Source organism: Babylonia areolata, chromosome 2, assembly GCF_041734735.1.
Source record: "Babylonia areolata isolate BAREFJ2019XMU chromosome 2, ASM4173473v1, whole genome shotgun sequence".
Taxonomy (NCBI): domain Eukaryota; kingdom Metazoa; phylum Mollusca; class Gastropoda; order Neogastropoda; family Buccinidae; genus Babylonia; species Babylonia areolata.
In genome coordinates, this window is record NC_134877.1 from 61,899,309 (window position 1) to 61,916,121 (window position 16,813).

A 16,813-nucleotide genomic window follows, 5' to 3' on the forward strand; every position below is an offset into this window, starting at 1 on the left:
CTCTCTCTCTCTCTCTCTCTCTCTCTCTCTCTCTCTCTCTCTCTCTCACACACACACACACACACACACACACACACACACACACACACACACACAAACACACACACTCGCACACACACACAGAGTGACTAACGTGACATACGCTTGGGGAAATTTACCACATTATTTCTTATTTGCTGCACTCTTGTTCACTATTTTTTAAATTGTTGTTCTAAGTTGATTTTCTATATATATCATTATTTGTTATTTTCTGCATCTGGCTTTTGTTGTGTTTATATTTCTGATTCAGGACATGTGATTTTCATTGGTTGTTCTTGACGCATTTCGATCCGTTCCTTCTCACTTCAGTGGTTTCCGGTATTTAGTAATAAAACCGGAAGTAGTGTGCACCACATGTGTGGATCTCCACGAGCAAGTGAGGAAAGAACTACCTTCAGGTTGATACAAAGAAACAAGTCAGAATGCAGCACGACGACGTAAGACCGATCTTTTGTTAAGTTTCTTGGTAAAGGTTGAATATATGTGCTTGAATAATCGAAAAATATCCAGGAAAACGTTACATTTCGTCTAAAACAGGGCTTCTTTCCGTCAGATTTTTAGTTGAGTGAAACATTCGATCATTTTGTCATGATAAATTTGGCAATATCCACATTTCTCCCCCACCGTTCCTTGTGTGACAGACGGAGTGAACGTGCATGCCTGGTTGTGAACACTACTCATTCCGTCTTGAGGGGAACATTGTGGATATTGCCGTAGTTTTTGGAATATGAGACCTTCAAATGAAGCTTTTGCCTTTCAGTTTTATTTTATCAATTTATGTTTGATGGAGAAATGCCTGGGTCAGTGGGTGCGTTTGACGGAGTGTCATATGCAAATGTGCGAAAAAATTGCCCAAAATCTTAAATTGTGTGTAACATGTGAATTTAGGAATGAAATATTGGCTAGAAAATTATTTGTTCTATATGTTGTTCTGAGAATTTCATAATGCATATTAGTTCAGCAGTGTGGTAGAACTTTACTTGGTGAATTATAAACAGTTGTTTCAACAAATTTTTCCACGGTTTTGAAAAAAAGTTTTCATTAAATTTTTTTTAAAAAGTCTGTATATCAAATCTATGTTAAATAATGATAATAATATTAATAATGATAATGATAATAATAATAATGAATAAATATATATATGGACGCCCAGTCTCAGGAGAGCTCAGAGCATTTACAAACAATCACACTTACATGCATTGATGCAGATACATTTCGTAACATTCGTTTGGCTATACACATCACAGAATAAGCAGGTCACAGACACAGACACACACACAGAGGCATTCATACTGATACATCCCCATTCCTATCTCCACCCACCAACAATCGCAGATGCACACACAGGGCAGAGAAACTATAACAACTATGGAAAAGGTGAGTTTTGAGAGCTGATTTGAACGAAGACAGCGACTGAGTGTGTCGGACACAATAAGGGAGTTTGTTCCAGGTGCTAGGTCCATTGAAAGAGAAAGCACATTTCCCATGGAGTTTCTTTCACCTGTATGGTATGTGAAAATGAGTAATCTCATCACTTTAAAATGTCTCATCATATTTAACACTGAGTTATTGAGTGAGAACTACAAAGTCTTCTCTGCGGTTGTGTTACAGGTTATCTGGAGCATCATCAATGGAAGCTTCTGTTCTTTTATGACAAAGTAAGTATAGTAATTTACTATGTTTATTTACTAGTAATTTAAGTTGTTACTAAGGATTAGATTGCATTTAACCCCAAGGCTGCCTGCATGACGAGATAACTCGTCATGGCAAGCATGTATGCTTCGCTGCCTGCATGACGAGATAACTCGTCATCGAAATATTCTGACTTTTCCCTGGTTTGCATTCACTTCCTTGGCAAAAATAGTGGTAGCTTTAGCCCGGGGAATCTCTCTAGATTCTATTCATAGCTAGAAACCCCATCTACGTCATGAAGCAGTCCTTTATTTGAACGTTTTGGTTGGGTCACTGTCCAAGTGTTTGCCTGACTTCGCTCCTCGCTCGCTCAACAAAATGTCCGACTGACGCTGTGCTCAAGACATGCGATCGTGACGAACTAAATCAACCATGATTTCTTTCTTTAGCTGATGCTCAGAAAGAATTGAAGCGTAAATTCGAAGGAGAAGATAGTGATGAACATTTATAGGACGATCTGATAGAAAATAAATGAATAATGAAGAGAGTGGCCAAGATGCGACTGTCAGTGAGTGATGCCAGCTGAACACATGTTAGCAGACGACAGATGACCGAATTAGCAGCAGAGTGATATTCTTGGCACGCAGCCAACGCGGTCTGATGAGAACAGAATCAAGTGACCGTGTGAGAGGGGTGAGGAGGAGGGGGGTGGAGACTGAGGGGGTGTGGCTTCACATCCATCTTATCACTTGGAGAAGTCACAATGTATTGTGTATCTACCTCTTAAAAAAAAAATATATATATATTGTGGTTGTTCTAGTACGATTTTGTGTTTGCAGATATCCATTTGTCCAGAAAATATGATGTTTTTGTGCAAATTACCTGACTAATGTTTGTAATGAACAAGTTGAAAATGTGACAAAAAACAAAACACTGATTTCAAAACAACAGCATGTCACTAAAAATATATAAAATGGGAAAACAGCATGTGTTTTGTATTCTTTATTCATTTACCTTTCAGAAAATATATACTTTTATGGGTCTTTCTCCAATAACAAAGAGCACAGAATTTTTTGAAAATTTATACCCGTTTTTTGTGAAAAAACCCTGGCAAATAGATTTCACTTAAATCTTATTTTCCTGGCAGCGAAAGGGTTAAATATGTAATGTATAACTTTTGTAATTAAGTGAAAGTCACAGAAGTTAAACAATTTTGTGCATTACTTTTGCAGTTTGCTTTTGAATTTCACTATTTATAATTTGTATCATGTATGGCATTGTAATTTTTGTATATTATAATGCAGTGGCTATTTCACCACAGTCTGGTGAACCTCTTCCAGAAAAAGCTGTTCCCTTGATGTCTCTCTAAGCCAATCAGAAAGTGCATTTTTGTTCTTGCAGTCACAAAGCTGGTTTTTACCATTTATAGGAGAAGCTCGTTGAAGGAGCCAGTTGTACTATATATACAATAATTTTTCTACTGGTTTTCAAGTCATTCAAAGGACTTCAAACCACCAGTCTAGGATCATTTTAAAATCCTAACCTTAATCCTTCAGAGTGACTGTCAGAGGGGCAATTGGAGATTGAAAATTAATGACTGTCCATTAGTTTGACAGGAAAGATAAATGGCAGTGTTCTTCAGTTAAAAAACAAAAAAAAAAAAAATCAACTAACAATCACTCTAACTAGGATCTTTGTGAAACAACTTCCTCTTCAGCTACCTTGAAAAAGAAGAGTAGAAATTCAAACTGCCTACTGGAAATCAGAGGTATGTAGTGGCAGTTTCTACTCTAGCATATTGATTGATGATTAATTATCAGTTGATGACTGTAAACTGTCAGAGAATTATCTACATCGCCAGAATAGGCATTGATAACAGCAGAACAGGTTAAGACTGCTGGCTCAGCTTACTGTCGCGGTATAGCATCTGTCATGATATTGTATTCATAATTATTGACTTTTTGACAATTATGGTATTGCCATTATATTATGATAATAATGACATGTCATTAATGAAACTTTTTGGGGGATTTGTTTGTTGTTGTTTTGGTTTTGTTTTGTTGTTGTTTTTTAGCTACTAGCACACTCCTCCATTGTTGTTCAGAGTGGTACGGCACTTTATTGCCCATGTATCTTCTCAGACCATGATGGAAGTAACTGAGTGAGAATGCATTGTCATATTCTGTCAGTTTCTACAGAGTTTGCAAATCACTACTCTGATTAGCTGTCTGTCCTTATAGGTTCTTTTGTACATATTCTAAGTGAGTATGTTTTATTACTGCATAGCATAGTTCAGTATCCCTTCCAAGAGACAAACAGAAGACCACTATTTCAAGATCTGTTACAGTATTTGACTTTTGGGATGGGGTTGAGGAAGGGTCCTGCATATGCATGGCTCTGACAGAGACTTCTTGTACAGAAATGGAATCTTCTCACATCCTCTGCAACTCTCTGCAGACACGTTAAATGATCATTGACATGGCCACCACACCACACTCCACACAGTCCCATACTGCAGATTTTAGGTTTTATTAAATGACTTTTAAATGTGTGTGTGCGCGTGTGTGTGTGTGTGCATAATTTCAAATAAATTAGTCTAGAATGGGTGGAAAGCTTAAATTCTAATGAAAAAACCCAACTAATCTGGATTTGTGGGTAAAAAATAGCATTGACAGAGTTAAAGCTTAGATTGTTTTGTCAGATATGGGGAGAACAGTGCTGGGTATAAGTGCATAACAGTATTTAATTTTTTTGTTATTGAAATGAGGTATTAAATTAGGCAGGTTTGGCTGATTTTTTTTTTTTATTTAATTTTGTTTTATTTTAATTTTTTTTTATGGGGCTATATTGTTGTAAGATTGTATTCTGTTAATCATTAAATTTATGTTTTGTGTTATATTTTTACTGTTTTCTGTTTTGTGACATCTTTCCCAGTTCCTGTGAAATTTGGGCTGCTCTCCGCATGGAGAGCGCGTCGCCACAGTACAGCACCACCTTTTTTTCTGTCTGCGAGTGTATTTATTTTTATTATCAAAGTAGATTTGCTGCACATGAAAACTGCACATGGGAACTTGATTTATTGTCCCTTCCAAAAGACCAGCATCCAGACCACCACTCAAGGTCTAGTGGAGGGGGTAAAAAATCTTGGGCAAGTGTGGGATTCGAACCCTCGGACAACTGGCATCCTAATTGGGCGCATTGCCACTGACTGACTTAGCCACCATTCCACGTTGTGATCTATAATTGTTTTGCCAGTCATTATATTTCATGTGTTAACCATCTTTGTTGTTGTTTCAGAACAAAGTCCCAGAAGTTTTGCCGCAATGAGTACAATCTGACTGGTCTGTGTAACCGGCGTTCCTGTCCCCTGGCCAACAGCCAGTACGCCACAGTGAGGGAAGAGAAAGGTGGGTGCCAGGCAACAACATGGTTACCTGACTTAGTAAAACATGAATATCAAATTTAAATAGTGTGTATGATTACAATTTGAATAGTTTCTTACGAACAAGTGATTTATTCCAAACTGGCATACCATATGTGCTGTTATACATGAGGTCTTTATATAAGATTCGTCTTCTCCTGTCAGATGTACACGTACATTTTTTGTGACATGCTTCAACTGAATAAAGACTATTTTAAACCAACTGGCATTTACAAGGAACTGTGTGAGAGAGGGAGACAATCAGACAACATGTACATGTGTCTGTCTGTCACTGTCAGTATTTATATCATATGTGTTTACTGCAGTGTTCCCCCAGAGTCACAGACATCTGGAAAAGTATAGGAAAAATAGGAAGACCATTTCCAGAGCTGGAAAAGTCATGGAAATGTTATAAATGTTTTACCCTGCAAGGTCTGGAAAAGTCTTGGAATTTTCATACCTTTCACCACACATACACTAAGACACAGTTTTGCAGGAGTTTTGCTTACGCACAGTAATTGTTTTGAGGAAAGTGCAGTGCATGATTCCATGGAGAAAAAAAAAAGAAAAGAAGTTTAGAATCAGAATGGAATTTTGTGCACTCAGACTCATGAGACCCTTTGAATACTGGCACAGTTCAGATCTGATGTGATCACCAGATGTTGAGGATGTGTTTCTGTGCAGGTGTTTGTTACCTCTACATGAAGACAGTGGAGAGAGCGGCCTTCCCACGCCGGATGTGGGAGAAAGTGAAACTGTCCAGGAACCTGGAAAAGGCCATGGAACAGATCAACGACAATCTGATTTATTGGTCAAAGTGAGTCCTGTGTTCCAGAGGTTATGGAGGAGAATGCTGCTTTACTGGTTTGCTTTTCTTGTTGTTGATAGTTTTTCTCCATTTGTGTACTTTGTACCAAGATGCATCCAATTATCGCTGGCATGATTTCAAGCGAGTATGAGTGTGTATGCAGCTTGTCACCCATTCTGACAGTGTTTACTTTGGCCCTGTGACAAAATTCACGTTCAAGGGAACTAACTCTGGTTGTCTGTTCTGCAACTATGCCATCGAAGAAAAAACTCAAGGACCAGAGCAGTGTATACTTAGTTCTTCAAAGCCAGTGTCACCCACATCAAATTCTTAAATTAAAAGATTTAACTTTTTAAAAGTTTATTTAAAAGTTTACTTAATTTTTTTCATTTCTGTAAATTAAGACTCGCCAGTAACAGACAAATACCAGTTGTCATCCATGTGGTTCTTTGTTGTTGTAGTCATTGTTATTTTTCTAGTTCAAATGTAAGTGTAGCTGCAAAGTTAAAAACGAAAATGACTTTTTCAAGAATCATTTCAGTGGGAGTTGTTGTGGCTGATAATGATGTGTGGGTCTGTCTTCTTTCAACAGGTTCATCAAAAACAAGTGCAAGCAGCGGTTGCTGAGAATAACCAAGTACCTGTCCAGGATGAGGAAACTGACAATGAAAAGAACGTGAGTGCTTCAAGGGAGCCATTTACCCCCTCTCCACCTGTCATTGGTGTGCATAGTCAACAATAAGAACATACTGTGCATTGAAAATATGTGGTGCCATTGTACTAAATGCCTCATCTTCTCTTTTTTTTTTTTTTTTTGTTACTGTAATAGTAGAAAATAGAATTATTTTCAAATCATGCATCATGGTCAGTATGAATGAAAGTGGTTAGAAATATAAAGTGTTATCTTGTAAAATGTTGTATGTTTTATTGATTGATATTTCCAATAAATGCATTGGCTGAAAGAGCACTCTGTAGATCACAGATGCTTTCAGCAGAAAACAAGCAAAGCATTCTACGTAGTACACCACAACACATTCAGCACCATCATGCCTCACCATACATTACACAGTGCACCGAGTCGTACCATACAGATGCAGGTTATAGTATCACCCATACACATGCTGATATGGCACACTATACTACATACACAAACCATGCACACACACCTGTCACACCACTCCACATTCAACATCACACAATGAACACACACTCCATTTACAGACGCATATACAGACACAGGCACATGTACACAATTACCCATGCATATGTACGTACTCGCATGTGAATAGACACACGGAAATATGTACTTGTGGCGCATGCGTCAGCATGTACATGCATGAACGTACTTTATTCCTTTCTTTTTATTTGCAGGGCGAAGCTTGTCACTGTTCAGAAGAAGGTTGAGCGCAGAGAACTGAGAAGAGAGGTGAGTGTGTGTAATGTGCACCTCTTACTGTTGAATACTTTACAGAGGTCTTAAACTCATTAGTCGCAGAGTATGATTCTCATGGCCTTGAGTATAAAAAGATTAATAAGGAAAGCATGGCTAGATCTTGAACACTCTTGAAAAAGAATCCATCAATAGATGCACTTTGTGACTAGAAGTAGAAGTAAGAAATAGAAGATTTCTTTTCTGCTTGGAAAAAAGCAACTGAAAAAAAGCCTTCATAATTAGACTTTGTTTACAAAAACGCAGTTGGGATGTGGTTTGTGCATGCCAAGGGAGATAACTGTTGTGCTTGAATTGGTCGCACAATTCTTTCATGCCTGGTGTGGACCTGTTGAGCCAGCCTACTTTGGATTCATTCTGTAATTTACAAATCACAAAATAATCACTGTCTTTCTGTGTTTAGACTGGGGTTTTTTTTTGTTTTTGTTTTTTTTTGTTTTGTTTTTTTAATAACTTTTTAATTAGAAATGAAAAAATTCACTTCAGATACAAATTTTCTTTATTTTACATTTTTTCCTTTGTTTTCAGTTAACGTTTTCTGTAAAGAGAAAAATGATAATAGCTTGGATTGTTTGAGGTGTATTTTGTGTATTCAACTGCATGTTCAAATAGCTTCTGGTTTGCTTGAAATTGTAGGATGGATCATAACAGATATCCTAAATCCGATAATGAAGCTTGCCACAAAGCACAATTTTGAATTTATGCACCATGCTGGATCTGCACAGTCATGGAAATCTGGAAAGCTTTTGGGGCAAATGAGAGAACAATTTCTTGGGCTGGAAAAATCTTAGGGTGAAAAAGAGATAAGCATTTCTTGGACTGGAAAAGTCTTAGAAAAACATGTTTTGCACTTCAGGATCTGGCAAAGTCCTGGAATTTTAATGAGACCCTTGACTAGTACCACTTAGCAAAAAGTTTCATATATCTAAGAAAACAGTCCACAACAACAATTTTTTTAAAAAAGTAACAGAAAGAAAAGAAATTTGTTAACATCACTGCTGAAAAATATCAGGCGATATCTTTCATCAGTGGTGTAGCAGATGAATTTTTTTATTTTAGCTTGGCTTTGTATTAGGTATTTGTATTAGGTATGTAAAATGTTCAGTTCATTCTGGAAAAAAATATGGAAATTTGCTTTGTTCATCTCTGTTTGAACACTGGTTCATATGTTTTCCATTGATTTTGATGTATTGAAAAACTGAGGTTTGTATATGTTTATCAGGTGTCTTGTGCAGTGGGTGATGTTAACTTCCTTTTTTTTGTCTTTTCTTTTTTCAGGAAAAAGCTCTGGTGGCTGCGAGTCTCAACCAGCAGATTGAAAAAGAACTGCTGGAGCGGCTGAAGAATAAAACAGTGAGTAGTATTGTGTTCACTTGGAGGAGGGTTGGGGGGTGGGTTGTTATTTTTTTTTTATTTTTTTTTTTGGTCACATTTTAACAGATTTTTTATCTTTGTGAAATTTAGGATGTTGACCCTGGAGATAGTTTGTTGACTTGGTGTAGAACTGATGGTGGGTTGTTGTTGTTTTTTGTGTGTGTGTGTTTGTTTTCACTTTGATTTTGTCTGCACAAGATTCAGCACTATATGAATATCATTATTATTTATCTTTTTTTTTTTTTTTTTTTTTTTTTTTTCTGTAGGCATGTGTATGTGTTTTACTGTCTAAGCGGATTTTTCTACAGAATTTTGCCATGGACGACCCTTTTTTTTTCGCCTTGGGTTCTTTTGATGTGCAGTAACTGCATGCTACACATGGGACCTCAGTTAATCATCTCATCGGAAAGATAGCATCCTGACATCTTAAGGTCTAGTGGATAGGAGGAGTTAAAATCCCGTTCTGTATGAGGATCGAACCCATGGTCTCTTAGATTCTTAGTCGGGAACGTTAACACTAGACCACTGCTCCACACAGACTACAATTATGCGACTGATTCTATTGTTTCCTACTCTTTCTCATTTTGTTGTTTTTGTTGTCGTTGTTGTCACACTGTGGCTTAGAAAGTTAAATGCCATGCATATACCCGAACAGCAGGTAGGTTCAGAAACTTGCATGACTCAGCCAGGCTTCCTTCACTGATACTGGCATTTGGTTTCATATACATGTCAAGAAATTAAAAGCAGAAACAATTTTCAGAAAGACAACTAGGTAGTCTTGACTATCTTGCTGTGTGTAGTAGCTGGTGGCATGGACACAACCATGTTTATCTATGGTCCTGCTGAGTGGGAAATCAGTTTTGGTTTCACTTTCTTAAGGATGTGTCACTGCGTTTAGACAAATCCATATGTGCTGCACCCTAACATGCTACTCAGGCCTTATAGATATGTATATTCAGGTTTCTGTCAGAGTGGATTTTTTCCATGGAATTTTGTCAGAGGACAATGCTTAGTAGGCAATAGACTCCCCAATTCCTCTGTTCATTCATCCAATTATCATGTGTATGCTGTGGACAGGTATTGACACAGCAACGATTTGGGCCCTTCAATTGAAAATGGAGGTGGAAGATCAAGTTGTTCCTCGCGTCCACCTCTTCACGATCTTATTCACATGAATGCTCCAACAGGCCACTGAAAATCTTGGCGACGACGACGTATCTTCCCCTCTAGTTCTCCCTTTGCTTCTGTTGTTAAATATTCCCGCCCCATCGACATCAGTTATTTCATCAAGTCTTCTTTGCCGAAGAGTTACATGGCATACTAAACTCTGGCAGTCGTATTACATCTGTTGGCTTACAGGAGAGGCTGCGCAGCTTTTAGCCCGAAGAGTCATGAAACCTGGCATTTTTTACAGTTTGTAAAAAATTTCACCCATAATCAACATCGATGATTATACATTTGCTTTTTTGAAATCCTCGTAGTCACCGTTTCTGCTACCCTATGGTGACCATCTCACTTTGCTCGGCGGCATTGAGAGGTGCGGACAATCAGGAACTGGCAGAAGGAAAAAGCGATTCGGCAGGCTGTACAAGAGAGTGTGGAACAACAAACACCTGAAGAAAGACACAAAGATCAGCGTGTACAGAGCTGTTGTACTGCCCACCCTGTTGTATGGCTCCGAAACCTGGGTCACCTACCGGCACCACATACGACTGCTTGATCGCTTCCACAGCGCTGCCTTCGCACCATCCTCAGCATCCCTGGAGTGACTACATCACAAATGTCGAGGTCCTGGAGCAGGCAAAGACTATCAGCATCGAGGCAGTGCTGCTAAAGACCCAGCTACGTTGGGCAGGGCACGTGTCCAGGATGGAGGACCACCGCCTGCCCAAGATCGCGCTGTATGGCGAACTGTCCACTGGCCACCGTGACAGAGGAGCACCCAAGAAGAGATACAAAGACTCCTTGAAGAAAGCTCTCGGTGCCTGTCACATTGACCATCGCCCGTGGTCCGCAGTAGCCGCTGATCGAGAGACCTGGCGACGCACCATCCACCAAGCTGTCTCCTCCTTCGAAAACAACCGCAGGGCCAGCCTTGAGGACAAATGCAGAAGGAGGAAGAACCACGACGCTGCAGCCGCGAACCCAGACCAGACTTTCCCTTGCAACCGCTGCGGCCGACTCTGCTTTTCCCGCATTGGCCTTGTCAGCCATGAGCGTGCCTGCATCAGACGTGGACAACGCCCTTCCTAGATCTTCGTCAGCGAAGCCAGGCCATGATGATGATGATGTTGTCTGTATGCAGGCAGTCTTAGTCTTAGCCGTTAGCCCTGAAACTGAAGAACAACAGCTGCTGAATCAACAGGGTCAAAATGGTTTTAGATATAAGTACAGTAAACAGCCTGTTGGTAGTAAGGACTATACACGGGAGATGCATACACACAGAAGGGGAAAATATGAGTTATTTGCGAATTTATGTGTGAATGGTTTTGTTGTTTTGGGAGTTTGTAATGTTTGAATGATTTTGTTGTTTAAGAAAAAAATGTTTGTCTTTTATGTTCCTCGAAACTGAAACTTGTTGAGAGTTTGTGATGTTTGAATGATTTTGTCTTGATTATTGTTAATAACTTGGTTGAGAGAAGAAATACCTTGACTCGTTTCAGTCGTCTTGCACATAATCTTCCTCCTTTGGGGAATATTTCATATATTTTTAAGCCAACACCATACCTCTGGCTGGGTGTATTACTGTATAACATTTATATCCATTATTTTGTTGTATTTTGTTCCTTTGTCATTATTGTCATCAAGGGAGACAATGTATTTGGTGCACCATGCTCAGAAGAAGTTGTGAGGATGGATTATGTCCCTTCAATTGTCCTCTGGTCTCACATAATTTGTAAGAATATTATTATTAACTCAGAATTGCTTTCGCTTTTCTTATCAGTGCATTGCATATCAGAATACTGATTACCATTGACAGTTTTTCCCATTTGTTCTTTTCCCTTTTGTTTCTGTTGTTTGAAATATTTTCCATCTTCCTCTGTAGTCGACATCCAGTTATTGTCATGTTTCATTGTTTTTCTTTGACTCGAAAGAGTTAACAGGAATAAACTCTTGGTCATTGTTATTTACATCTGTATGCAGCTATAAAACAGGGGAAATGGCTGTGAATGCTTCTAGCTGATAGATCATGTTACCTGTGCATTTTTTAACAGTTTGTAAAAAAAATAAAAATAATAACGATAATGATGATTATACATTTTCTTCTTTTGTTTTAGATCAGAATACAACTAACTGTAATCAATCTTTTCTTCTTTTTGTTTTCTCTGCTCCCCCCAGTATGGTGACATCTACAACTTTGCTCCGGCGGCATTTGAGAAGGTGGTGGACAATGAGGAACTGGAGGAAGAGGAGGAGGAGGAGGAGGGAGAGCTGGAGGATGAGATGGAGGAGGAGCTGGAAGAGGAGGTGAGTCATTTTGACTCTTCACATCAGCTTGCTTTGTGCATGGGTGTACTGTAAAAAACAGCCATTATCTAGTAAATGCCCATCCCCCATTTGAGGTTAACAACTAAAAAGGAAAAAATAGAAGAACAGAGAGAGAGAAAAAAAAAAAGAAATTTGTGAGAAAAAAGAGGAGGTTGGAGGCTGCACAAAAAAAAACAACAAAAACCCCAACAACCCTATAAATGTTACCTTGTGTGTGTGTGTGTGTGTGTGTGTGTGTGTGAGTTTTTCCACTGTTGATTTCAGCGATTGTCTGCTCAAGGGTCCTAGTGTTTATGGTAGAGTGTGGTTAGTCATTTTCAGGCGTGGCTGTGTGTGTGTGAATGGGCGATTGCCAGGATACTGAGTCTGACTTTACTTAAAGAAATGCTTAATACAAATGTCATCCATCACCACCACCACCACCACCACCATCATCATCATCATCATCATCATCATCATCATCATCATCATCATCCAAACATTATTGTTATTAGTATTTTTAGTATTATTATTATGGTGGCTGTACTGTGCAGGATGATGAAGACGTGGGACAGGTGGAGTTTGTGGAGGGGGTGGAGGAGAGTGACGATGATATGGAGGTAACTAGCCCTTCCGTTTTTGACTTCATTGTGCGCAACACTTTCCTTTTTCTGTGCCCTTTTATGCGACGTTTTTTCCTTCCTTGTTTGTTTATGTATGACCTGTGTATATTGCTAGTTTATGAAGTGTTCCTTAGTGTGTGACCATGATGTCTATCCACTTTCTGAATATCCATTTCAGCAGATGTACTTTAAATGTAGATATAAAATATAATACATGTCCATGCAGAAATATATCATTTTGGATAACATGAAAGATGAAGTCAGATAGACATGGTCTATATATATATATATGTATAAGCTTTTTTCTTGGGGGGGTGGGGGGGGGGAGTGTAAAAGCAGTTTGTTATATGAAGTGACATTGTCTACCTGTCTAAAAATTGCACCTCATGCAGTTTTACTTTTAGAGTTATTTCATAATGCACTACAGTGTAGGCCAAGTCAAAGCCATATCATTCCCTTCTTTCATTAAAACTGTTCTGATCATCAGTTGATTATGTCAGTATCAGAACCTTCCGGATCATTATAAAGAGTTTTTACATAGCTATAACTATCCCATCGTGTGTCTCTCTTTGTATTGAGACAGGTAGACCAGCCATGTTGATTATGAAAATGGCATTCTCACCCCCCCTCCCCCTCAAATAGCATGAAGTATTTAAACTGTTGTTTCCCTTTGATGGTGGAACTGCTGTTGGAAGCAGGTATTTTTGGTGTGTTTTTTTTCCTTGTACTTTCATACAGTTGTTCTCATGATTTGGACATCACACATTTTTAAATGAAAACTGAAACACTGGTGTGTTCCTTCATCTGACAGTGCTGCTGACTGCTGGAATACTTTAGCATGCCTCTGAAATTTCTTTTGCTTTCTATCTACATACATGTATAGAGTTTGTCTTTTCTTTCTCTTTCATCCCCTTATTAATTAAAAAAATCTCTGTGCATATGAGTGACTAGTTTGAAAGTGATTCGATTTGTCTCTGCTCAAGATTCAGTCTATATAAATACTTTTGTTTTCTTTTCCTTGGGTGGGCTGAAAGTGCGGGTGTGATGGAGAAGGAAAGTATGAAGTGTTAGCTTGTAACAGTCTTTCATTGTGGAAATGGAATCAGCAGGTGTGTCAAAGGATTTGACTTACAAGTTACATGCAATGTTCATGGTTAAAGGACGGGCATAAGATATCAGACTATAATGTTGATTGCAGGTTCTGAGGTTTATTGAGATCCTTTGCTGACAAACCCTCTGGTTGATGTGCATATGTATGATAAAAGTATGGTATTCAGCAGTGTTTTATATAAAGATGTAATAACATACACAACAACTAACAACAGACAACACAACCATACATCCAACCAAGTGATCCAAACCCTGCTGTGTTCCCAGGACGGCCAGTGGCTCAGCGATGAAGACGAAGAGGACAGTTCGTCCGAGGAGGAGGAGAGCACCAAGGTGAAGGGCAAAGGCAAGGGCAAGGCCATAGCAGCAAAGGGCAAGAAGCGACCCCACATCGAAGTGGCCTATGAGATGGAGAACGAGGACCAGGCGACACCGTCCAGGTCCAAGTTAAAGATCCACAACATATGATGATTCCCTGTACTGTGTCACACAGAGTGTGACTGGATAATTTTGTTGTATGCGTGTTGCATGTGATCTGATTCAGTTTTGGTGTGGTGCGGGGGTTGGTTGATTTACAGGTGGTGAGAGAGAGAGTGGCTGGATACTTTTGTCGTGTGCCTGTTGCGTGTGGTGTTTCTGATTAGTGTGGTGCACGCTGGGGTTTGTTACTTGTGCAGATGGTGAGAGTTTTGGAAGATGAGAGTATGTGTATGTGTGATGGTGAGAGTTTTGGAAGATATGTGTATGTGTGAACAGTTTTGAGTCGTGCGTATTGGGTTCTGTTGGCGAGAGGACTGTTTATGTGAGACTGCGAGTTCCAATTCATGGGAAAGGAAAGTGGAAAAAAAAGTTGAGTGAATCAGTGAACTTTTTTTCTTTTTTTTTTTTTTTAAGAAGTGTATTGAAAACTGATAGAAGCATTGCTGAGAGTTTTTGGAAGTGTGGCAGGCATGTATAATATTCATAACATGTACATAGCACATGATAACAAATAGTACAATGTTCACTTAAGAATGATAAGAAATCATGTATTGACCTACATGTGAGTGGGAGCTCATTGAGTGTTGTTACCCCATGCACGTCAGTGTATGTGTGAGAGAGATGGTGTGGTTGTGGAGGTGTTGGTTTTTTTTTTTTAAGGGAAAAAAGACAGCAAGCCATGATGTATGTGTAGAAACAAGTTGTGTCAAGGGTGCACTGTTGAAATAATGTACTTTTTTTGTATTCACACACACACACACACACACACACACACACATGGAATACATCATATTCAGCCTACCCATTTACCACATTAAATCAAAATGGGAGTAAATTCATTTGTTCAGCAGTTGAAAATGGCTCATAAATAAGACTGTTTTTTGTTCTGAGACTTAGATTCAGGAGTCCTGCAGTGCCTGCCATGAGATTTATGTTCCATAGACTTGGCTGAGTACATGGCTATGTCATTTGAGATCACTTCCGCTCTTTAAGCAACTCGCTGTTCGTTGAGCACAGTTCATCCCGTCTCACTCTTATCTTGCTATACTTCATTCTGTCAGCTTTCAAAAGTAGTTGTTTAGGAGGGTTTTTTTTATTTTTATTTTTTCCTGACTCTTTATTGTGTGGAAATTGAATGAGAAGGAATGTAAATAAAGTGATGATAAATAGTTTTGTTTCCTTGTCTTTTTGTTTGATATTTTCCATGTATATCTGCGAGTAGTCTATCATCTTGTTTGTATAGTCAGCGTTTCACTGTGCCTTTGACATTGGAACTTGAACCTTTTTTTCCATTTCTTCTGTCCGTCTCTTCCGCTTCTCTCTATGTGAGTGCTTATAAAAGTGTGTGTGTGTGTGAAATTATCAACATGCACTTTCTATTTCATAAAAATACATCTATTGATCCAGTTTGCACAGACATATGTGCATCCAAAGGATGGTCACACACTACCCAGTCTCTCAGCCCACAGTCAATGCACACACAAATATGACTAGGGTTCTGCTCACCTCATACCCATGCATACTTTCTTTCTCCCCTTAAATCTTTTATGATGGAATATTTGTACTTTTGTTTGTATTTTGAAAGGATAGTTTGGGTTGTACTTCTGTCAAGCAGTCTACTGGTAAAACTAAGACTTTGAAGGATGGAATCATTTCCGCATGGTAGTATTAATTTTCAAGCCATCGTAGATTGATTCAAACCTTCCATACTCAGGGAGCATTGACGCAGTCCAATGTACTTTTGGGGTACTGAAAGTTCAGGTCAAAAGGGTGTAAGTTGCAGTGTTGAGGAGCTACAATTATACATTGTGACTGATCCCTTGAACATGATACCATATCTGCTGGATTAAAAAAAAGTGCATGCAGATCTGTGCACACACTCATACACTCAAACTTGCACACAGACAGAGACACATGTGACACAGACACGTGTGCAATTTAACTGTGTAGCCCAATCCAGGAATCAAACTCAGAATCACTCCAGAACCAGGTTTGTAGGTGAAAAAGTGATCAAAGGAGATACTGTACTGAGATGGAGATTGAAGGATGTAGGCTACTTGGAAGGTGTTATTTAACACTGATTAAGCAAAACTATGAAAGTAAGTGGTTCAATCAAAGTAAGATTCCAGCTGGGCTCTTAAACATTTGGAAAATTCATGCAAGTGAATATTTGTACTGAATAGTTTCTACAGATGATGGTGCCTCATGATGATACCTCTGTTTATGAATAAACAGATCTTATGTTTTTGGACGTGAATTTGTAAGAGTTATTTGCTTTGCAAGTGGACATTTCATGTTTGTTTTTGGGTTGGTTTTTTTTGCTTTGTTTTGTTTTGTTGTTGTTGTTTGTTTTTGCTGGTGGGTATTTATTTTTCATTCTTAACTAAAAGCAAAAACACCACACAAAG

General features: G+C 38.7%; 1 protein-coding gene across 2 annotated transcripts; it reads left to right on the plus strand.

Moving 5' to 3' along the window:
- The first annotated feature begins 373 nt into the window (after positions 1–373).
- Positions 374–16,548, plus strand: LOC143279545 (protein MAK16 homolog). 2 transcript variants are annotated; one of them, XR_013054898.1, is made up of 11 exons: positions 374–476; positions 1,651–1,697; positions 4,969–5,078; positions 5,777–5,909; positions 6,493–6,576; positions 7,272–7,326; positions 8,629–8,703; positions 12,064–12,192; positions 12,747–12,812; positions 14,193–14,627; positions 14,662–16,548. XR_013054898.1 is itself a non-coding variant. In XM_076583614.1 (10 exons), the coding sequence occupies exons 1-10, from the start codon at positions 462–464 to the stop codon at positions 14,391–14,393; spliced, it is 915 nt and encodes a 304-aa protein (XP_076439729.1). In that variant the 5' UTR covers positions 374–461; the 3' UTR covers positions 14,394–16,547. The 2 variants fall into 2 exon arrangements, 1 of the variants encoding a protein (XP_076439729.1); XM_076583614.1 differs by having other exon boundaries at positions 14,193–16,547.
- The last annotated feature ends 265 nt before the right edge of the window (positions 16,549–16,813 follow it).

What these genes read in the sequence shown, in the direction of transcription:
- LOC143279545 (XM_076583614.1), top strand. An exon ending in AGCGGCTGAAGAATAAAACA is followed by an intron (nt 8,704 to 12,063) that starts GTGAGTAGTATT and finishes TGCTCCCCCCAG; the next exon opens with TATGGTGACATCTACAACTT. An exon ending in AGAGTGACGATGATATGGAG is followed by an intron (nt 12,813 to 14,192) that starts GTAACTAGCCCT and finishes CTGTGTTCCCAG; the next exon opens with GACGGCCAGTGGCTCAGCGA.